This window comes from Calliopsis andreniformis, chromosome 6, assembly GCF_051401765.1.
Source record: "Calliopsis andreniformis isolate RMS-2024a chromosome 6, iyCalAndr_principal, whole genome shotgun sequence".
Classification (NCBI taxonomy): Eukaryota; Metazoa; Arthropoda; class Insecta; order Hymenoptera; family Andrenidae; genus Calliopsis; species Calliopsis andreniformis.
In genome coordinates this window covers 11,171,002-11,195,375 of record NC_135067.1, presented here as the reverse complement: position 1 = coordinate 11,195,375, position 24,374 = coordinate 11,171,002, and the positions used below count along the sequence as shown (strand labels likewise).

Below are 24,374 nucleotides of genomic sequence, written 5' to 3'. Positions count from 1 at the left end.
GACCAATGTAAGGCAATGTCATTGTGATACAATTGTGAGACAAAATAAGGGAATAATGAGTAAAACAGTAAAATGATATAAAATATTAAAATAAAGTAAAATTATAATCTTATGATTCATCACTAATTTTTTACGTTAAAGTCGATTTTGAACTTCTTCGTATTTTTCGTAAATGGTTAATTAGTTTTGTTATTTTTGTTAATTATTTTATTGTTTTCTGAGAAGAAAATTCAGAATTAATTTCTTCACTGTTTTTTTAATATTTGCTTGTACATGTATTAATCCATTTTCAAATTGCAATCGTTTCTTGAGTTCTGATAGATATACACAAGAAAACTTCTTTACACAATAAAGTAAAACGCAAAACCCAATGTTTTTCTCGATTTCTTAATTAATTCAATTTTTTTTATAATTTGTTCTTGATTTTTTCTATTCCTCTGAACACCTTCAACTTTCTCAGTAAAATAACTTTCATCTTCGATTATTAATTTCATAATTAATTTTTCTTTCTGTTTTCGAGCACGGGCACCTAATCGCTTTTTCTTCGAAACCAATTTCATCAATTATCTTGTCAGTATCTTCTCATTCTTTGCACAATCACTTATTAAATTCCTATATGTAACTCAATTAAAATATACGATTAAACGAAAACATCTACACCTATCGCTCCAATTAACCTAGTTCTCCACGCTTCTACGAGGATCAAAAGTAATCATTCACTCGTTCCATCTCATGGCCACTGAATGCTCCCACGCAGTTAGTGACATAAAATATTTTATTAATCATCGTTATAGGGTCAAGGTGTACGAGAGCATACATTTCAAATTATACAGTTCGATCGTTACAACAGAAATCAAACGATACGAGAACGAAAGGTCTGCTGATCACGATGTCGACACCATTTTCCTCGGCGTCCCGCGAGGAAGAACCGTTCTACGTCTCGTTTCTTCGCCACGCTCGTCTCGAGTCGTCCGTGGCTTCTCTATAGTTAATTATTACACAGCAATAATAAGTTCGGGACGAATGCTGCTCCTTACGAGAGAAAGGTAGTGAATATATAATTACAAGAGCAAGGAATCACAATCTCGCCATTTTCATTCTTCAACTAGCTTTGTGCAGCTCGGCAACTTGGCTCGTCGCGACTGGAACATAGCCCCTATTTTTTCACTATTTATTATTTACAGAACGTTCGATTTTAGAGGACCCGCCGCGCTCGTTTCCGTCGTGTCAACGAGTTACTCTTTCAATTTCCAGTAGCCTAAAATAACGTTTCTCTTCGCTTTTGTATGCCAAAAGGTGCGCTGGACGAACACTGCAGGACCTCGATCCATTCAAATTGATTTGAGTCGTTAAGTACTAGTGGGACTACTTGAACAGGTGGTTGACAAGCGTTTGAAGACGGTTCGCAGGGAGAATTGAATAATTGAGGTCCTGCCGCGTTTCCGCTGGGAACCCTCGTCGGGACCGCAAAGGACGAACGTTTCCTGACTTGAAACACGAATAGAAATTCTCCTTGCGGAGGAGGGAATCGTCCGAGGATTCTAGAACACGTCGAATTCAGTTTGAATCAGAGAAGCTTAAATTTGCTATCGTCCAACCTGCGGATGGACGTTCATATTGCTACTAGCTTTCAACGATATTCGGTTCTGAGTGGAGCAGTGTTCGAAGCAACAGGGAAGAAATGTGCCTAACGAAACACTCCAATCGAGTCACGTCATAGATGCACCGAAGTAGCTTAAAAAAAGTCGTATCGAAGAGGCGTTCACGTGGAACAAGTCTTAGAAGCATTTCTTCCCCATCGTCGAAGGGAAACTGACGGTCGGATGCAATTTGCCTCCAAATTTTTCCTTTGGAAATTTTCTCCGAGCCCAATGTCAAGAGAGCTCGGTGCATCCTCGTTTTCTTCACAGAAGAAATCCCTGTTACGCAATTTTATCTCACTCTTAGACAGTTAAAATACAATTTGCTCGTCGCCCTTCAAATAAAAATCTTCAGAGTGAAGTTAAAATCGAAGCTCATGTGTATCGATTTCCCTCCGTCATCGGAACCTCCACTCGTCCGAACTGGATGGCCAAACGGTGGTATCGTGAAATGGGTACTCGGGTGTGGCCTATTGCGCAGCCAGGGGCAGCGAGTGTCATTTGAAGTGAAACCGCGGCGTATCGACGGATTAACCGATTCGTTAACCAAGTGAATCGAATCCCTAGCTCGGGGCAAGCTTCCATTAGTCTTCTTCCACACACCCGTGAATACTTTGAAACATGGACGCGCTACAACGCGCGTCGACGATAATATAGAAACCGATTCTCTCGTTGGAATCTTGTCAGGGTCCTGGCCCTGCCTCCTCGACCCAAGGGAGAGTTTTCTGCCGACGTATATTCAACTATAGCGCGATAATCGCAGGGAATGATTCAGAGGGGCCTAGAATCAGGCAGATTCTGGTTCCCTGGGATCGAATAGAACAGGGCGTAGGACGAGCTCTGCTACTTTTGTATTTACTTTTTTAGCATCTGTGGACCTCGCGGCGTTGCTACGTCGCGGAGGTACTCTGGCAAACACGCTAGAATTTCCTTTCGTTCTACGCAAAAGCTGAACGCAACGTAGTCCCATGACGCTGGCATAAGGCTACGTTCGCGTTCCGTGATAGCCTACATGTTACAATAGCGCACAATATCGACTGATATTACGTACAGCGTGTCACTAAATAAATATTTATTCGGACACCCATTAATAGACGTTACATCGTAGTGTTTGAGCGATCGCGAGCGTTTTATTGCTTAGAGCCATACTCTGGCCGATCCCTCGTTTGGACTTGATCGCGCTGGTTTCAACGAAGAAGACCGCGTGGAACGTCCCGTCTGCGCCGAATCGTGTCTCCCTTGGCTAACATAACATCTATTAACGAGCTCTGAGAAGCTATACGATTATTCCCTCGGATGTGTCGGTTAGCCGGTGTACGATCAGCCAGGGACGCCTCGAACATGTTCGTTCGTACTTCCCCTGTGATTTCTCATCTCCATGTCGCGAAATACCAGCGCGAATCAATCATAACGCGAACCTAAAAGCCATGGTCCCGAAGTGAATCTCTGTCCTCAACGAACCGGCCCCGAAAAGTGTCCAAGCAAAGTGATTGCTCCTGTCGTGTCTCTGTGTTCGTCAGAACGCGTCAGAGGGTGATGAAATGAAACGGATTCAATTGGATTATACTACATTCTGTCCGCTACAGGGTGGTAGGGATAAATGTCTTAAATAAAACTAACGTATTAACGAGTAGAAACACATTTGCCCATACTAAATGGAGGCTAAAAATAATACACGCGAGCGAAGAGAGTACCATAGACCTGTCCCACGCGACTTGGGATACCCTGCTGAGTCCTCATCGCAAACGAGTCGGCAGCGTTTCCTTATTTCTAGTTGTGGAAAGGTAATCTTGAACTTTCTTGGTTGCAACTGTTCAGAAATCGCTCGAGTTCCAGAGAAACTCTTCGGAGGTAACCACTTTCATACAAATGAGTAAAATACCATGGGCTTGTTGATCCATTTCAACATTTTAAGCCCAACTTTAGTTAAAAACTACCCATTCAAGTAGTGACCTCCTCTTGTCAGACGGATAACGTCGTTCACGCTCCTGCCATCTCTCTTTACGCTCTGTAAATAGACTCGTGGCAGTTTGGTGCCAAGTTTCAAGAGACTTCAGGTTGCGCAAGGTCCTTATATCGCGTCCTTTCGATCAACGAGGATCGAGGGGGATAGAGAGATACGTTTCACTCTCTAGTCGAGTAAATAAAAATATACATGCTCGAGCATTCCGCTCATCAGCTGGTTGCTCGACTGAAACCTGCACGCGCTTCTTCGTGCGATGAGGGCGCAGAGGGTACTGTCGATGGATGTTTATCAGAACCCATCCCATCGTTTCTAGGTCGCGTGACTTTCGCGTTTATTAGTGTGTGATGGGTCGTTGTGATACGTGCCAACCAGCAAAAACGCGATTAGGGGAGTTAAACCGATTAGTTTTCCCGTCGTCGTATCATTTTTTTTCTCTTTTGATGCTCGTTTCTTGCGTGCCTCTGTACGTGTATCTAGGTTTATGTGTGTTGATTTTTTTTTGTGTTTTTTTTTCTGTTTGCTTTAGGAAGAAGGTACTTGAGTACACCTTGGCCTGAGATCGAATGACTAGCATTTCCGGTTGTTATTTGCGCCACTGTTCTGGATGCGCAAGCGGTCTTGGCGACGGGGCCGCTTGCCTTTTACACTAAACACCTCCCTCAGCTTGTTGCTTCTTTCTAGGCGACCTCTTTTCAGCGATTGGGTTGACCTCTTCTCAAGAACCTGAAAAAACACATGAAAATCTGTTAGAAACATTATAACACATTATAAACTAGGGATGAAAGAGCAAAATAAAAGCAGTGATCTCAGAAACATATTATTATATCTTGTGAGCTAGCCTTCTATATCAATTACGTTAGAATATTAATGCATCGATTATAGCTACTAATAAAAATGTTCTTATTTAACCTTTTATGTCATGAGTTAATTAAATAAAAATAGCTTCTACATAATCTATGAAACTTCTTTTTTGTGGCATTAAGCACACATGTTGAGTGTTACATCATTTTAGAAAACGATTAGAAACTAGAATTTATTGTGTAGAAAGTACTATCAGCATTCTAAGCACATTCGGTTTATAGTAGAATTTTACTACAAATGATCTGTTAAAGTACTTTCAGGCTATAAAGGATTAAGACAGTTTGATGCATCTCATAAATCTGCAATATACTATTAAAGACTAGATGACCTCTAATCTACTAAGCTTACCTTAGAACATTTTGATGTATCAATAATGGTAACATTACTGAAGGCTAAAAAGCTTCTACTAGTTTATCTTTTCTAAAATAATTCTAATATAACTGCAGCATTGCTACTCTACAACCATTACAAGCCTAAAACTATACAGACTATTGGACTCCATGTAGGGAAAAATTTAAGAAATCATTTTAGACTTCTTTAAAATAAGACAAAAATGAAGAATAACGAAATTGCGTTTGGCTTTCACAGTACCTCCCCCAGTTACTGCGGGATTCTACCTCTTTCGACCAGAACAGTTGGTATGTTAATCTTCACTGTCCATGTCCTAATCTCACACAAATCTCACGCTGATAATGGTCCCATTGGACTCACCGAGTTTCAAGCAGATTTTAATTTTCAACCAAACGAACGCTCAACTACAATTTCGTCATCCTCAATTTTGGTCTCACTTTGATGTCTAGAAGTACCTTTCCTCTTTCCCTTCACTTGCAGTCGAACACCCTGTACATACTACCTAGTTGCCATAAGGCGATCAGGTCATAGAAAGAGAAGAAATCGTACCTTTTGCGCTGATCGAAGCTGAACTATCCTCTTCTCGGTGCGAACACGACCGACGGCGGGTCTTCCGTCATGAATGGCGGGTCTACGGCTCGGTTGATCGTCTTCGGTTCTTTCTGGGCTAAGTTCCAGCGAGGCTGCCGCCGTCGCGCCAGAAACGACAGGAGGTAAAACGTCCTCCTCGGCATCGCGCTCTTCCGGCGCGTCGGGCGTTGGCGGCGGAGTATCGGGGGCGACCGGAGACGCTGTGGCTCGGTAAACGGACATGCTGGGATGCTCTATCAGCAGGTCCTCCAGCGGTGATGTTTCTACGTTCACAGGTCCTGCCCGTGTGAAACATGCGGGTGGCGTTACATACCACGACTCCTCCAGCGCCGTCGCGCCCTCAACTGCGGGTTTCAAAGAAACCACCTTCAATTCTGGGATCGTTCAGACTTTTATAAGCTCTAGGTTTTGCGGTTGAAACGGCTAGGGTCGTTTAGAGTAACTAAACTCGATAACATCATGAGAGGCTCGTGGTGGATCTGGCTATCAGTGTATAATTGGCTTTGTCAGGGGCCTTTAATGACACTGACGAGGGATATCAATGGATAACTGCTAGTCAGCCTCATTAGAGGTTTGTAATGACGCAGGGTATCGGGACTGAAATGCTAGCTCCATCGAAAGTCTTATGATGACGTTGAGTAATAATAAATACCAGGTAGCTTCATCTGGGGTTCTTTAACTACACTGCAGAGGATATTAGTACATGAATATTAGGTTCATTAGAGCTGCATGACGATTCGAGTACTATAAATATCAACTAGCTAAATCACTAGCCGAGGATGACGCTAAAGTACTAGTCTCTTTACATTTCTGACAACCTAATATAAAATACATTCTGAGAGTCGACTTTGCACTCAGTAGCCTTAGCGGTTTCAACCAGTACAATCTTATTAACAACTACCTTCCAATTTAACGTCATATCTTACAATCTCATCGCTGTTAATTTAACGTGAAAAACAACAGCTAAATATAAATTAGATTGAGATAAGCTTGTTAGTCGAATATGTTGTCATCAAGCATACATAACACAGGTAGGTATGTATATTGTGTAAATAAGACAGATTTGGAGAAAGCTGATGGTTATTGGCTTCATTAAAGTCATAGAATCTATTCACACAAACGAACCCCCACAAACGTCTTCCCCACTTCGCGTCATAAAGCATCACAATATTGAGCGATAGTTCTTCCAGCATGCTGTCTAGTCCCAAAGTCGCGTCTGGTTTTACAGCCCTCCCCAACATGAAAAGCAGTCAGACAGGAAAGGGTTAGCGGAGTTTTTCGAGTTTCTCGGCAAGGGTTCCTTTGAGAAGGCTACCCCCCCTTTCCAGACGTACCAGCAGGGTCAATGAGGATCCAGTCATCGCCCTCGACCTCCACCTGACTGAGCCTCGCCATTACTGGAAGGGACTCCGGGCTTTTGTTGTTGGACCCTTCCCGTGAGTCCTGTGCGCCGGAGATATTACCTCCGAGTAAGTAGTTTGCCAAGCTGCTCAGCATCCTGACTTTCTTCTTCTACTTCTTCCTCGTCCCCTTCTTTCTCTTCTTCTTGCTCTTCAGTGCCTGCAACGCCAACGCAACGGGACCAGGTCAAACAAAATATCCCAAGGATCAGAGCTTAGTATTCAAACGCGTCGCCGTCGTATCAAAGGATCCTCGGATTTCTCCATGCATGTGGGAGTCTTCTGGAGGACCTATTGAGATGCAAATTCGTGGGCGAGAAAGAGGACGTAAGTGGAGAATGATTAATCCACGTGTTTGATATTCATGTGTTCTAAATAATCGGCATGGGATGAATATTGCTTCGCAGCGAGATGACTGATCAACTAAATTTGACCAGATTTTTACGTCTTCGCGTCTATACTAGCTCAAGCTATAACCAGACACGTACTTGGTAAAACTTTGTCCAAATTTTTGTAGCAGAGAATATCACATTACTTATTGTGGCAAATCTATAGCGTGAGTCAATGCGATATTTTTAGATCTATTTTGCTATAGTATGAAACAAATTTGGTGTAATATGTGACGTGATAGACAGTTATATGTTCGCATCCTGAAAAACATTCTCAAAAACAGAGAAACAATGCTCCTTTTTTTAATGTATTCAAAGCTTACTTATTTCTTAAGAAAATATCCATTACACAGAGTATCCCATATATCATCAAGGTGATATAGGTACATTATGGGTCTTGATTCATTTGTCATTAATCTAGTTCAAGAAATAAAAGAAAAGAAAAAGAAGAAAGGAAAGATTCTACGTGTAGCTGGAATGGAACAATAGTTTCTTATGCCTCACTTATTTCACCTTTTTACTTTATATTCCTGAGAAGATGATCAAACAAAAACTGACAGATATATTTATATAAAAGCAGACTAACAATGACTATCAGAAACAAGCTGTTGCTCAACAATAGCCAGCAGCTTGAAAACGAATGAACCAAGACCCATAGCGTATATTATTTTTTAATTCAGAACATGTCTTATCAAACATATCGATAGTTATACAAGTTCCTTCTAGAACGCCATGTATTACTCCACAGATTCTCTTTCTTTAAATCGTAATAGCGCTTCCTATTTCTTGGCTCCCCAAAGCACAGTAATCTTCATCAAAATGAATTCTTAAAGGAAACTGATAACGCAACGCCATTCTGATTTATATCTATAAAAAGAAAACTTGAAAACGTAAATCCCCTCAGATAAAACCAAAGTAATCGCAAGTTTCACTCATTCCACGTCCACCAATCAGCATTACGAACACACCAAGGCTAACTTGCATCAGCGGAGACAGTCACTTCAGTTCAGAAAGGAAAATCGCTCCAACCATGAAGATCGTCGTGCAAAGCCTAGCCGAATTTCAAACGAAGTATCTATATCGCGTTGATTTATCTTTCGCTATGCAATCTCGACAGGAACTGCGATCCTACTTCCACGAAGCGACGTTTATCGCGGTAGTCGTCCGTTGCGAGAGACGCGTGATTGCAAGCGCAGAAAGTGCGTAGAGCAGCTATCGGGTCCATGGTCACCATGTTATGGCTACTTCAGGCCTATTACGCCTCGAGAATCCGCGTCTGACCGTGCAAAAAGATCGCGTAATGTTCTACCTCTCGTCTGATAATGAGCGTAATAACGTCGAACGATATAATCGGTAATTGAATGGACTTTTCGAAGCGGACCTCGAAGATCGCGAGAATCGCGAGTGCATCGTGAGTCTCGCAATTATTTTGCGATCGTTGCGCAATGAAAAACGCTGCGCGTGAGAATGCTTTGCCGAGGAACAGCGGTCACCGCAAATGGGACACCGATGTCCGTGTCGCGATATTTATCGAGCCGTTCGCGTTACTGCATCGCGCGTTTCGTCATTTTTTGCCATTATATCATTCAAGGACCGATTCAGCGAAATTTTCATTCTTTTTCTCCTGTAATTGTGCCCTCCAGCAAAACTCTTCTGTTCTACGTTGCAATCCTTCCGGGTTTTTAATTGTACCTTGTATCAACACTAATTTCGAATAGATTATTGGAAAGTGGTTGACTAACACTATAAAGCATTTACAATATCGTTAATTTCTCGATTCAATTATTCGTTGTGTGAACAAGTGATAAATATCTCCGCTAAAGTGGAACATAAAACTTCCTCGAGTTAAAAATAATTAAAAAGTTCTTTACCCTTTCACAGTCTGAGCGATCAGAGTTTCGAGGTCCTCAGCTTCTAAGCGCGCGTGATTTAAACGATTCCTGCTTTATTATTCACTAATTTCACGACTGAGTGAGACTAAACAGACCGAGCAATTGAGGGAAGAAATGAAAACGAAGCAGCGCGGGTGATTATACTGGCAATTAAGACGCTCGATAATGTCTGTTTACTTACTGATCAGTCTGAAGATTCGATAACACGACGAAGGCAGAAGCCAGCGTGTCTCGCGGGAAAACGTGTCTCCGTTCACGGACAATGAGCGAATGATTCATAAAGAGTGAAAACATAAACGTGGAACGCGCTGTACTTAAACGTGCCGCGAGTAAACACGCGTTTTATGAATTTCAATTGGCCAGATAATGGGGCCTTATCGCCAGTGACGCAACGCGTGCCTATTGAATTTTCGACTTTTATTCGCTAGTCGAACATTAATTAAAAGAGAGAGAAAGAGAGAGGAAAAATATCGGGAGAATACAATCGCGATTAGCATTCACAATACCTGAGAAAAGAGAGGGAAATTAATTGAATTTCCTAAATAGACGATAGCGAACTTGCAAACACGTGTCCGATTATACGAAACAATTTATTCCACGACAGGTGCGTTGAGGCAGAATTTTGCATTTTTGAAACAGAAATTAACTGCTTTTGGAAAAGTGGAAATTTCTTTCAAAGAAATCTTTGTATCTATTTTTAGTGTCTTTTACTCTGAATTTTACATTGTTTAGTAAAATATATCTTGTATCACTATTTCTGGAGATAAAAAACTAAAATAAGAAATGTTATCTAACTTATATTAAATATTATATCTTTGAATATATCTACTGATCTAACGTGAGTGGAGGTAAAAAAGGGAAGCTTGAAAATACAACAGCAATTGTTATATAAATTTGTAAGGAGTTACTGTACCAAATTTACGATTTAACCATCAACTGATAAAGTGAAAGACCTGTTTCGTAACCCAAAGAATAGTCGCACCTTCTACCTGATCAGGCTAAACAACTCTGACAAGCCATACACTTGTCCCGAGGGCTTTCATACAATACAATACACCTAGCCTTTCAAATATTCCCTTGAAATCAAATTCTCAGATGTGGGTTCAGAGCCTCTAAAGTTTAACCCTCGACAGGTAAGGTGAGAGGAATGTTTCGTAACTGGTAGAGCAAGGTCAGCTTCCCCTTACCCAAACAAATAATACGTAACAAAATCATTGTGACAAAAACGTACCCCAAAGAACCACAATAAACGATAAAAACAGATTGTAAAAATCGCAACAAATTTAATACTCTAAACTGTCGCAATCCAGTGGTACGATTCTAAAGGAGCAAGGTATATTTGCTAAATTTTGCTCCCTCGGTGCACCAAACAATAATATTTCAAATTATTTTTGGTTCCTCGGAATGTTTGACTCTAACTGACGCAATTTCCATCCGCCCAAACAAAAGTCCACTCCGTCTCCTATTTTTAAGCAAAAGCTATCCAATTCTCTCTCTGCACGCAAGGTGCACTCCGTTCGCCAGTGATTTGGGTCAACTTCGACCGTGATTCATGCGAACGAGCGTTTTTGCAGGGCGAAACAGAGCCGTGTACGCGAATTACGTGGCCGAAGTTCACGTTTTTCAAATGGATATAAATATACCGACGAGTTGTAACATTTCTTCTCGCCTCGCGTTCCGCGATTCCACGCCATCGATTACGACGTCGATGGAATACGCGCAACGCGCCGCTGCTAAGCTGTCTAGCGAATGTTTAATTATGCTGAGTGTCTGTATGTGTAATTATGTTAATGGAGAACAGTTTAGTTTTTACATTTCTCGCTCGCAGACAGGGAGCCTTGAGGTGTCGAAAAAAATGGTGTAAAATGATGGGTGGAGAATGAGATGAATTGGATCTGGTTCAATCTGATGCTTCGATTAAATCTGGGTTGAGTATTGTCTACTATTCGAACGAATGGTTACTTAGAAGTCTTTTTGCAAACGCAGTGATCAAGCACTTTTTACGTGAATTTCAAATAAGCTTTTTACTTTAACTAAAACTAAATAGTAGGCTCTCACGAAATGTTGGAATTTGGGTTACAGGTGGATTACAGTTAAGTTAATCTTTTATGTCGTGAATTATACTACTTGTTTCATAACACTTCATTGCAAATGGCACCTTAAAGCACCTCCAAGATATAGAATGTTATAGATATAGGCTAAATTTATGTCAGTCTAAAGTCTGAGTTACAACACCACGTTGCGTGGATGTCTTTGTTAAGTTTAAGATAAGACTTGGATTAATTTGATGTTGGATAATAATGAAGACCCATGTTTCGACTATATTTTACTCCATTTCGCTTCACATCTGGATCTAAATGTATTTAGGTTCGGTCTAAGTTCTAAGATGAACGTCGCTGAATAAAGCTAAGTTTTTATGCCACAAAAATTCCTTGAAATTCCAGTAATGGAGTAATCAGGCACGTTTCAGCGTGGCGCATAAGTAGAAACAAACGCCTGAACAAAGACGATTATCTGTCCTCGTGAAACTAAGGATTGGCACAAAAGGCAAGTGACGTGGCCCTCGTGGATTCATCGTTAATTTTTTCAACGTTATTCTTTCACTGAAAATCGTTATCTTATATTCTTTTCACGTAGACAGTGCGCAAATAGTGACCACTACCAACCGATCACGCAAGCTGCGGCTCAAGTCCTTCCCTGTGAATCATAATCCTACTAATCACACTGGTTACCGTAGACCTTATCATTGCGTCAGAAAACTCACTGATTCCATCGCTGAAGTTGTAACTCGCCTTTCTGATATTACGACTGTACTAGAATTGCTTCAATAAACGATAGTGAATGTGCTGTATACAGAAATCTATTGTACTGCTAGGTATAATGTTTCAGAATCCAAAAATATTTACCATTTTATTGCGTATTAAAGTGAAGGAAAATTAGATATCAATCTTATTACCGATATGAATATGATCTGATTTAAATCCTTTACAGAGAGAGTAAAAGTGGGATACTCTAATTATTCTTAGTGTGATTGAATGTATAATTTGCTAATAATTTTCTAAAGATTGATTGATGAAGAATGAATCTAAAATTAAGTTAATTTAAAATCACAATTTAAATAACCAAAATGTGTAACCTGTCTATTTTCTTAACGAGAAATCCACTTAAGCCCTTATCACCCAAGAGTCAATAAAAAGACATTTACCATTCATCAATCAAACTACATTAGAAAAACAAAACACATTAAGAAGAACAAAACACATTAGAAAATTTCAGAAGAGCCTGAAAAGTCGTTTCGACTTGAAATAAAGAGCATCTATATCCATCAAAGACCGTCTATAATGCCACCTATCAATCACCCAACAAGAGTTCATCCAACAAACAGCATTCGAATAATTCGCGAAGAAACCAGAGCGCCTTTCTTGTGTTAGAATCGAATTTGAATCTAAATCTGTCGGTGCCTCAGCGCTGCATTAAACTCCCCAATGCCCTGACTAGGAAATTGCCTCACAATCAGCGTTAGAGGCGCAAATTGACGCGGCTCGACAGCGTAAGGTTGCTCGGACGTCGAGTTAAGCAGGCGGAAGTGAATACCGCGAATATACACGAGACCGAGTGCTGCGTGCATAGCCACTCTGTCTGTCTCGCAATATCTATATTCAACGTATTGCTCCGTTACAAAGTATTTCCGCGGCGCAGTAGCGAGGCTCGATAATAATTTAACTGTTACTCCGTTAGTTCAGCCTTTCATGGCGATATTTACATAGGACTTACATCCCCGACGAAATCTGGCGCGAACTGGACGAACGAGACTATGCAATGTGCTCGGGTGCTATTTGTTCATGGACGACTGGACGCGACAGCAGAGTAGGGGAGGGAAATTGTTAATCGGAGCGAAGTAAATGACGATCACCGCGAAAAAGTGAATCAGTTAGAAGTGTAACGTTTGACGGTAGAGCAGGCGTCACTCGAACGATTACACGGACCGTACTTCAGGGAAATAAAGTGTGCACGTCGATCACGGGTTTTTAGAGTCGCAGTAAAAACCGATCGGCGTCCTACCGTGACTCGTAGACCTGACTGCCGCGTAAAACGCAGCTACTCGTGAGTCATCGATTCAGTGATTCAAGAGTTGATTATGCGAAGCACTGAATTTTTAAGGGATTTCGAATGGAATTATTGTCGCACCGAGATTGACATCGTTACGAAGACAAATGTCGTGTTTTAATTAGAAGGTTCTGTAACAGTTGAGAAAAGACAGTGTTAAGTTTCTAAGGTGGGAACAGACGCAACAAATGTGCAGTAAGGTCTATATATTATTGGAAAAATTTAGTCAAGACGAATCGATTTATATAATTTGTAACTTCAAAATCAGATGGGACTGCCGTGAAAAATGGCCTCAAAGTTCACGATCTTTTGAACAAAGAAACTAGTAGTAATATCCCATCTGGCCCAAGGGTCCAAGGCTCGACGCTCGAGGAAAATTCGGGAGTGGAAGAGATAGTGTAGCGTAGGTTGGGTCGTCGAATGTTTTCTGGCCTTTGTTCCAGGGCCGTATTGGGCCTACACTTCTAGCCTGTGGGCTTTCCCTAATGTTCGAAGATTATACAAAATCGCCTATAGGCGCAATACGGCTCTGGAACGAAAGTCAGAAGGCACATTTGGCGACCTAACCTGCGCTGGAGTATCACTTACATTCCCGGATTTTCCTTGAGCGACGAGTCTTGGATTTTAGGGCCAGATATAATTTTACTACTGCTTTTTTTCTTGTGGAGATTCCATCTAATTCTGGAGTTGAAAATTATATAAATCGATTCGTCTTGATGAGATCTTTCCAGTGGTGTATAAATTCTATTACACGCTCTTTAGGGTCTGTTCACACTGTAGAGACTTAACGTTGTCTTTTAGGACTGTAAAAGGCTATTCAAAGTTTTAAAACTCAATTTTGCATTACAGACTTGCGTCTTACATTGCCAACTTTGTAAAGAAAACTTTGTTCGAATTATATAAAGAAATACAAACTCCATCTTTTCGAAGTATAGTTTCAAACTTTATGAAAACGTGTACACATAACTCCACGTGACAAAATAAACAAAAGAACTGGAAACGAAATCCATTCAGCGTTTCGAAATCGAATGAAGCGTTACAGATTCGAATTACAGAGAACAAAACAGAGAAAAAATTTATACACGATTCATCACGTTGAACCGTTTTGCCCTCAACTCGAAGATAAAAATAAATTTAATTACTCCTCGCTAATTATTTTCAGAGATACATACTGAATCGGATTCTCCAATTCTTCTGATGCTAAGAATAGCTAAAACAGTTCATCACAGTTCCTTCGCGAGATCCCATACACGCAACATAGCATTCAACATCATCGTTTTCTATGACCTAAATTTTTTCCCTGGGAGTGGACTCTCCTAATCACCGATTCAGCTCTAACGGGATTCACACAAACAAACGATCATACTTCACGAACTCTATAGGAGCGTCTCCCGTTTGCGTGTAAATCTCTCCACGATGAAGAAAGGACTCCGCGTAACCTTTCGCATCGCTCGTGGTGGCAGAATTATCGGATTGATCCGCGGAGTTTCCGAGAAATCTCCCAACGAACGCGTGCTGAATCAATGAGCGCGATTAAATGCAGAGAAGGCGCGAGTTTCATCGCGATGCGCGCGTGCCAAACGAAACATTTCCGTTTTTATCTCGAAAATTATGTAACGTCGCGAGACGATAGTTTACATAACAACACGAGCAACGAGCGTTGGCATCTGCCTTCGTCACAGACGCGCAAGAAATGACGGCGCGAACGAAATTGGTGAGAAATGATTAACGGGGTCAATGTGTTATAGCTGTGCGAGCGAGCAACATGGGAAAACGCTCAAGAGTCGCGAGAGCGAAACGGTGAGATGGCTGAAAAAAAAACCAGTTTTTTTGTTCCCCGCTACGGGATGAGCGAACAGCCGTATGATGATGAAATTCTATTCAAGTTTGCGAGGTTTCTAATAATACGGCCGCTGATCGATGCGGGCTTAAACAGAAGACCCACGAGATAATCTATGGAAGAACTTTAGAGACTGAACTTTTAGAGTTACTGAGTTTGTTGCTCGTTATGCCCTCCACGCGTTAGGTCTCCCTTAGGGCTGAATTAAATGCGGATTAAATTCGACTTGGAGTTGAATTAGGTTTTGGAGTAAGTTTATGGTGGGTGTAAGGCGAGGTCCTATTAGATCTAGTTCTATGCTTAGTCCCTAATAGTGAATTCAATTTCAATTAGGTCTAGTTTAGACCTACTTAAATGCATGGCATTAAGTACTAGTTAGGTTTGGATTAGATGCGAATTTGGATCTATTTTGTATTTGAAATAGATCAAAATTCTGTTAAGTTGAATGAAAATTCGATTGAATCTGAACTATGTCTAGGTTATTTTTAGGTTAGGTCTGGGTTATAATCTGAATTACTCTGAATTTTGTCTAAATCACATCTGTTTCCTATTTTTGTTAAACCCAAATTAGATTTTAATCATGCTCCAATGAGATATAAGTATAATCTAGTAATGTATTATAATATAACCTATACCTAGTAACATCTGAGACCTAACGCAAAGTCTGAAAAAGTGTCAATTACATCTTAAAATAATCAAATACTCTAACGAACTACAGCAAGAGACTCTCAATTCTTTGAAATTGAAGATATAAATGCGAAACAATTCGAAATTTAAAGATTCTGAAACTTACACTAGAAAATTAGTACAGATAAAAATGAATCTGTTTCCGTATCTCCAATAATCTCGCTCTATACTCCATTAGTTACCGAAACCCAACAATTCCCTTCCAGCAGCTTCAAAACAAAACCACTCTAAAGATTATGAAAGACTCCACCTTGAACCACCGATCGCCGCCAAGATCGTTGAAAATTTGCGTAGGAAGCTCATCGTAATGTTCCCATTAAGTGGACGATATTCTTACCAACCCAGTCACAGTGTCGCCAATACACGGTCGAGCACAGAATAAAGAAGTTTCGTGCCGAACGGGGGTAAGCCAGCGCTATGCTCCCCCTTCCCTATCCCCCTCCCTCACGCGGCAATTTCCACGTCAGTTTACTACTGTTTCCGAGTAAACAGAGTCGTTCGACGAATCGCAAGGGAGCAAGATCAGGCGAGGAAGAAAGCCACGATCGGTCTTCGTTTCGGTATCAGGCGAAAGGGGTACCAACCGTGCTCCCTCCCCCTTGCCCCGCGGCGCGGCGCTACGAACCGCGGATGAAAGGATGTGTATTGGGACGAGAATAGAAGCATTGGCTCAACGCACCACTTTGCGAATCGGCGACATTGCACAACTGACGTTCGACTCGAACGTCCAGGCAACGACGTCGCTCGTCGGTTGTTCCTGGTCCGAATGCTCGCGTCGTCGTAACCGCGACGCGGTAGTACGGGCGCGTCAGTGACAACCACTGCCATTGCCCTTGCACTTCTAACAATCCTGTGCGCGTCGATCAAGCGCGGTTACCAAGCGCTCTCCTCTGCACACTGCATTGTTTCGATCGAATTTTCCCCACTACTATGCGTAGCGGTGTCTCCCTCTCTCTCTCGCTCCCACTAGAATCCTTCGTGCTCTATTGCATCGACGCACACGGAACACACAAACCGAGCCTCTATTTTGCACTTCGATCCTGACGGTCGCGAGCCCGCTTACACAGGTCCTCCTCCTCCTCCTTCTCCTCCCGAATATCACTTTCACAGAGACGCTCCTCCGAACTTGAAGAGGCCTGCTCCCCCGATGGACAAGACACCGCGAAACGTCGGGCGAGTCGAAGGCACCGCGCGCGAGGAGCTTCTTATTTGTTTTTATTGGCGAGTCGCGTTCAAGGCTGGCCGCAGCCATTGGGGCTCGGGGACCGACGGGTACCGATAAATGGGACACGGAAGCTCCTAGATGGCCGACCGTCTAAGCGGCCACCGTGGCCCGGAAGTTGGCTATACCTCGGCTATACCTCGGCCAGGGAAAAACGTTTCCTTGTGCACACACGCGATAGGTTGCCTGTGACAACGACCTTGATCTCGAATTCGCGCTCTCGCTCCGTCTATCTCTGCTCTTGCGCGCGCGAGAGAGAGAGAGAGGGACGAGTGGGCAACTTCGAGTAGTTTTCCTTTGGTGCAGTTAATGGTAACGTAGTTAAGTAGAAAACCCACACACTGCATATCCCGCAACGGTTGGCCAGCCACTCACGTACGCTCACGCACAGGCAGACGCACTCTCACAGTCGTACTTCTGGGCAGGCGGTGAATCGTCGCGGGTTCCCTCCGAACGAATATCCCTCTCTCGTTTCTTCGCACTCTCCGTGTCTCTCCGTTTTCTCTCGTTCTCTTTCTCTCTCTCTCTCACTCTCTCTCTTTCTCTCGCTCGCTCGCGGACAACCACCCCAAATGTCTCACTCGCGATCTCCGTCGACGATCCTGTCCGCTGTACCGACCAGGTAACGAAGGGAGGACCGACACGGGCGAAATGGAGCAGAGGCGAGCAACGTCGTCCGGTGTTTTATCTCGACTGACAACCGACGATTGTGTACGTTCGGGACTACGCGCGCGATGCCGCACAGGGTATCGTTGACCCTCCTCGAGACGGCGGATGAAACGGAGGCGCCAGAAAGGGGGACGGCGGAGCGTGTGACAGAAAGAAAAGACAGAGGAGGAAAGAAGTGTATGAAGAGAAAAGGATCCACTCGCCTGAACAGTGTTGCGTTTGAGGAGCCGTGGTAGCAACTGCCCGCAGTAATAGTCGTCAGCTGATTTCGACTGGCTGGCTGGGCAGTCAAGCCGTTGCCGAGGAGCGGGGAGCGGAGGCGCGCGGCGAGTGGTGGGAGAACAAGCTGCGGGGAGGGCTTTTAAAGCGATGCCAGGGCCGTGTCGTAAAGGTGGCACTGAGAGCCCTTCGGCATCGATCAGCTCTATGCGCGACGGCTCACGATTCAAATCGTCCCACTGCTTCGGGCTCTCTATTTTTGGTCGTAAAATGTGATATATAACTGCGACACTTTCGTAATCAATGGAAGGGTGGCGAGTTCGACTGAGAGGGAAATAGAGAGTCCAATCTGTGGACGTGATGTAAACAAATGCACTCTGAGGCTAGGCTAGAGTACAAGAGGGTACATTGGAGAGATTTGATAGTTTCTTTTCACGGTGAGCTTAACGAAATACTGAATACATTATGTGTATATATACTGTGTGGTAATAAAATTCATGAATTTTTTTGCTGTCGTGAGTCTCGATGGACTAATGACTACCTTTCCTTGTCTGCCTTGATTTTTCGACGATGCTCGAGAAATGTTCTCCTCGTTAGAGTGTCTGTAGCCTGTACACTTCAAAATGGAGAAAAAGTTGCAAATAGGGGGGGGAAGTACAAGAATCGCGAAATCGCAGCAAATGCAGGAAGTGGAAAATCGATGCGGTGCTCCGGTGTCTTGGAGCTGGTGGTAGAAGACTCCGCCGTATAAAATATGTAGCACGATAATGTAACACCCGACTGTTATTTATATTACGTGTGATATAGATATCAGTTGCACCCCATTCAGGGTGACGGACAGCATCGAAGTAAATTTCCGTGAATTCGCAATAAAAGCGGTCGAAATGACGTAAAGCGATTCGCAAGTATTATTTCGAGTGATTTTTATTTTTACGCTGACCTTCCTTTCGGTCACACGGAGTTCGCGTCATAGTGGAACATAATCGTTTCTCGTGACATCACCCGGCTTAACTCCAATATTTCGCAATTTAACAAAGCGCTCTTATTTTTACGAATGAGCATATACGACTGAGATTGTCAGGATTGAGAAACCGAGGATATATGATCGGGGCACGAGGATCGGTTGACTCGGCGGTGAGCAGGAATCGTGGGTGGGGGAACGCTCAGCTGGGCGAACAGCTGCTGGTCGTTGTTAATGCTGGGACACTTGGAAAACTTCCTTTTTATCCGCACCCATTAAATGTCCGTTATTTCGTGAAAAGCCATACCGTTCCCCTGGATCGAAAATCGCCAGGTCAGAACGTGAAACGTGTACTACCTGGAATCAGCTCGTTAATTACCTTCTTACTGTTAAAGTTCCTCGATACGAAGGTAGTTTTCGCTTAGCTCGCAGCGACATCGGTGCCCATAGTGGCAAGATGGCATCATATGTAGCAGTGTTTCTCAAAATGAAACTACAAGCGATGTCACTGAACCCTACTCAGAAAATCGATTAGCAAAAATCTGTCGTATTATGTTCAATGTTTTTTCTGACAGATATTTCCAATCACAGTACTTATTGTGATTTTCTGCTGGATAGCTATAAATGTATAATGAATCACCTAGCGGATGATTTGACGAAGTGTCATTAAACCTATAATCTTATCGTTGTTTATGAACGCGATTGAGGAGGTTAACGGCGGTACCTGGAACTTCTGCGTTTTAACGCATCAATTAACATGTATGGCAGGAAATTAGAAGCTTCGTATGAGAACAGAATGCGAATGGGTTTTACGGTCGATGAGGGACGATTGGAATACCACTGTTGAACAGTGTCATAGTGGCAGTGTGACCAGCAGCGAGACGCCTGCGCGAGTCAGCCCTGTCAATACCGTTTGGGGGATCCCTTCGTTTCCCTGTTGGATTGATACGAGTCAATGCACGACAGTAACCAAGCGTACACGTATACAAGAAACTTTTTATTTTCTACGACCCAGTACTGCGTATTCTATTCTTGACATAGATTTTGAGAAGCTTTTTATACGCTTAAAAAATAAGCCAAGACAAAACTTAAATTTTTTTATGTATTTGACTCCGACTAGGCTTATTCATTACAAATTTAATTGGAAATTTGAAAAGTAATTCTCTGAGCTAATACGATAATATCTATGTATTAGTGATACACTGAAAATGGAGAAAAAATGGGTTTTTCGTGGTTTGACGCGTAGAGCGCGTCGAATAAAATAGTCCACTAGCAAAAAAGCAAAATTCGGATAAAACTATTTCGTAAAGTGGAATTGTTTCTAAATTATTTAATACGATTACGGTATAGTTACTACGGATGTGTGTAAATTGGAATCTACAGGGATGTGCTAGTTTTGCTCGATTGAAAAAATGCCAAATATTTAAGAGTATTATGTTGTAAGCATCAGAAACTTCTTATAATAGTCGAAAATGAATAAAAATTAATTTTAATTTTTTTTTTACATTTAAAGATAGAAGTTTTGTACACCAACCCAGAAAAAAAGTGGAACCATCATACAGAAATTACACGTGAAATACATTAACATGTTTTTCTGTTATTTCTGTTCCATTTGTCTTAATTATGTGCATATCTTACTTTTTCTACAAATAAATTATTTGTTTACGTTTCACACCGTATATGTAATTCTCTTGTCTATATATTACGGAAATGCAATGTGAATATTTGTCAACAATAAATAGGAGGTCTGACACTGAATTTTCCGTTGGCATTTTCTCAGCATCACGAGTCACTGTTTGCATTTGGCATATATGCCATTGAAAAATGCAGAATCTTTCATGCCAAGTGGCATTTTCTGCTTACACAAATTATATCTTAATATTTCTACACAGATATACAGACGACACAAAAATAATTCGTTTAGCGTGAAAGTAACGAAAATATAAATAAAAAAATATAGCTAACAAAAATGCTTATCATTTTAGAGATACTGTTGATTAGAAAATTTCCTTCATACTGATAAAAGAAGTTGTAATAACAAATAACTATTTATTTTATAGATAAGAAAACATACTGGCAAAAAATTCGGTTGATTAATCTCTAAAGAGAGATTATTCTATAGATTCTAATTTAAAGGCAAACAGTCGAAGTCCGTTTGGTGTGAATTTAACTATGTATGTAGTAAATCTGTTTGTGCGAATAATTCGAAATATCTAATGAGTACACGAATATGGATAATTGTATTATGGATACAAAGAAGATATTTTTAATTATGGATTATTTTTTAAGAAAATATTAAACAAATATGACTTATGGCTGTGCAATAAAAAATTCGGTTTAGGGTTCCACTTTATGCCCTACCATTAGGATCCTATTCATGCACTGCGTGAGACAGGTTTCATGAAACCGGTTGCGTGTTTCCGCTTTACCATGTAATTAATTTTTTCTGTCATTACCTTTGAATTTCCGATTATCGTTGATTATTGTAATGACAAAGAAGTTTGAATAATAAAAAAGAAAGTTAATTGTTTGCGACCATAGTGTGTATTTTAAAACATGTATACAAATGAAAAAAATATTATAAAAAATATATTTGAAATATAATAACTTTGAACTCAAATAATATTAGTCTTTCATGTTTTCTAATATTTGCAATTTTTCCATAAAATTGTTAACTCTATCTTTCTCAACTGCATTTTTCCATGCCCCATTAAATTTAAAATGTGATCCTATTATTACTGCATCAGAGGATAGATAATTTTCAATGTTGTTTATGGTAACACCAGAACCAACAAGAACAGGACCTTTGGCAGTATGTTTAACTTCTGCAGAATGTAATTTTTGAAAATAATCAACCATTTTAAATCTATTGTATTAATACAGAGTATTTTAAAAAAAGATATTTGTTGGTATAAAGCATACTTGCAAGTTCTGCTACATTAGCTGGATCACCGGTAGCAGACCCTGTTAGTATTATTCCATCAGCTAAGAAAAACTCTGCTGCTTTGACAGTTTCTGATAAGCTTACATCAGAGGTGATGGCATGTGAACTATTTAGAAATAAAATGTTATCATTCTTGGATCAACAAAAACTGAGGTAAAATATGAACATTTTCCTCATTGAAATGTAACAAATCACCTATGTTTCTTTTTAATGTCAGCAAAAACAAGGACATCATTAGCATTAATCTGCTTCCTGTATCTCAACAAGGAACCAGCACATGCATCTGTAAAACCCTCATCGGCAATATGAGAAAAAACAAATCCCTCTGCTCTGATAAACTGAAAATTAGCAGCTTTTGCTACAGCAATTGCTTCTTTGTTACAACCAGCTAAAATCTGTTATTGTTTTTCATGATGAAAAGACACAATAGTAGTTTAGACAAAATTGAAGAGAAAAAAAAACATGTTTTACTTATACCTGTACACCGCAAGGTATATTTTCAGGTAATATTTTTCTAATTTCAGTACATATTCTGGTCATCATTGATGTTGTTTCAGGAGATGAATTTTTAGACTGTATGTATGGAATATCATGCATATTTTCTACTAAGATACCATCCTAAGATTTAAGTATAATAACTTTAAAAATAATGGAATATTTATTTGATTCAATTTGTTGCTTATGAATCTTACAATTAAACTTACAACATTGCATTCTTTATAAATTACAGCATCTTTGATTGCATTATTTATTATTTTGTTTGTGTTGCCATTATATAAAGGTGTTCCTAAAATATATTTATTTCAATAACTTGTAGATTATTCTATCATTAAAGAAATATAGTCATTAAACAATATAAATGATATAAATAGTTTATATACATAAACGATTATTTCATAAACAACTTGTTCTTTTTAGATACCATTATTCCATTGATTAAAAAGTGAAAAATATGTTGTTTCCGATAAACTTTATTTACAGCAGATATTTTCTTTTATATGAAGTATTAAGATAACTCATTGTATTATGCATTTTAAAACCAACAGTGATAAAACTAGTATTCATATTTCTGTATAATTGTTTTAACAAAGCAAACTGATATTAAGTAATATGTAAAATATTCTAAGTTTACCATATATTAATTCAAAGAAATTTTAGTAAATCCTAAAAATGTAATCTTTTTAAAGTATGCCACGTAGAGTCGAAGTTAATGAAAATTTTATACCGGGTAATGCACCAACGTGTACCATCCCAATCACAGAACATCTGCCTTTCTGGAAAAACTTGTGAAAATTGTACATTATGTTTTTTTTCAGTTAAGCTCTAATTTGAATTACAATCACTCACGAATGTCACAATTTTGCGTTTGACTTTATGATCGAAATATAATTACACGTATCTGTCTGCACTATGTGTTCATTCTTCACATTTGCCACTCAATAATCAGCTGTTTCATATCAACAGAATTGTTTCTCTGTTGAGCAATAGAGGTTAGAAAGAGAAATGGAACAAGTTTCGTGAGAAACAGCTGATTTGTAAAAATAGCATGTACAGATTTGACGTTTTAAATTTACATTGTTATAGTTTATCCTACTTTTTGATTCATTTCAATACGCTTTCCAAAAAATACAATAATTTTTACATTAAAATAATAAATATTGGAAAAGAAGAGTCCGTTCTTAAAAAATATACTTTATAATACACTTTGGATTACAGAATAGTATTTACGAAGTGAATAGAAATATAGAAGAGTTATAGCTTTGAAGCTAAATATATTCGACTATGAATAGAAGTTTTCTATAATAAAAGGGTAGTAGATAACATACCATTCATTGGTAAGCATGTTATTAAATAATTTATAACTCATTTTAAATATTGCAATTATATACTAAGAATAATTAAAACTTTAGAGCATAAATGTAGAATAAATAAAAGTCTTGAGTAGATTATATTTCTATATAGCTACTATTTGTAATCACTAAATGCTTTTATGATTTCATGAGTAAATTTAAATATTCGCGCCAAACTCTAAAATTGTGACGTCAATTCAAAAACGTCAATGGTTTTTAAATAATGATTAGTAGAAGGTGATAATATCTTATTTTAAACGTAAATAAATGAACGTTTTAGAATACCTTTCGTAGAAAAATTACAGATGAATGACCTCACCGCAGATTTATGAAAATCATAGATGAGGTATAAAATAGATTTATCATCTTGTGAGAGAATATATCAGACGATCTGAAATACCGACTTCCTGAAAAATCATTGGGTCTACTGCGCCCTCTACATTTAAGAACGGTGGTTTTAGGAACCACAAGCAACTCAGCCATCGAAGTCGATAAAGTCTGCAAACCTGAACTACTTAGTTTTTATAGTAATCAAAAATGTAATTTAAAAGTTCCATATCACAGAAGAATATAGAAATTGTTTAAAGTTTTATCTATGCCTAACATGTTAAGATATATTCGCAGTTAGATTTCATATTGAAATATTTTGGATTCTACCTGTTATACCTTAATGAAATATTAGAAGTTCCATTTACCTTCCTATCTTCTACGGATATTTCAAATCTATCTATCAGGTCTTATAATGAATCAAATATTTTTAAAGTTCTATCTATACCCACAGTTCG

At 39.9% G+C, this 24,374-nt stretch overlaps 2 protein-coding genes across 4 annotated transcripts; both read right to left on the bottom strand.

The window, feature by feature from the left end:
• Positions 1-236: 236 nt before the first annotated feature.
• Positions 237-17,941, bottom strand: Tp53inp (Tumor protein p53 inducible nuclear protein). Of its 3 annotated transcripts, none has more exons than XM_076381354.1 (4): positions 17,819-17,941; positions 6,744-6,969; positions 5,368-5,753; positions 237-4,329 (listed from the first exon to the last, which is right to left on the bottom strand). In XM_076381354.1, the coding sequence occupies exons 2-4, from the start codon at positions 6,904-6,906 to the stop codon at positions 4,174-4,176; spliced, it is 705 nt and encodes a 234-aa protein (XP_076237469.1). In that variant the 5' UTR covers positions 6,907-6,969; positions 17,819-17,941; the 3' UTR covers positions 237-4,173. The 3 variants fall into 3 exon arrangements, with proteins under 3 accessions (XP_076237469.1, XP_076237470.1, XP_076237471.1); XM_076381355.1 differs by lacking the exon at positions 17,819-17,941 and adding an exon at positions 16,404-16,647; XM_076381356.1 differs by lacking the exon at positions 17,819-17,941 and adding an exon at positions 15,831-15,851.
• A 3,240-nt stretch (positions 17,942-21,181) lies between these two features.
• LOC143180505 (uncharacterized protein F13E9.13, mitochondrial) lies at positions 21,182-23,271 on the bottom strand. The gene is made up of 6 exons (XM_076380270.1): positions 22,965-23,271; positions 22,444-22,526; positions 22,217-22,357; positions 21,935-22,134; positions 21,718-21,845; positions 21,182-21,620 (listed from the first exon to the last, which is right to left on the bottom strand). The coding sequence occupies exons 1-6, from the start codon at positions 23,038-23,040 to the stop codon at positions 21,421-21,423; spliced, it is 828 nt and encodes a 275-aa protein (XP_076236385.1). The 5' UTR covers positions 23,041-23,271; the 3' UTR covers positions 21,182-21,420.
• Positions 23,272-24,374: the final 1,103 nt, after the last annotated feature.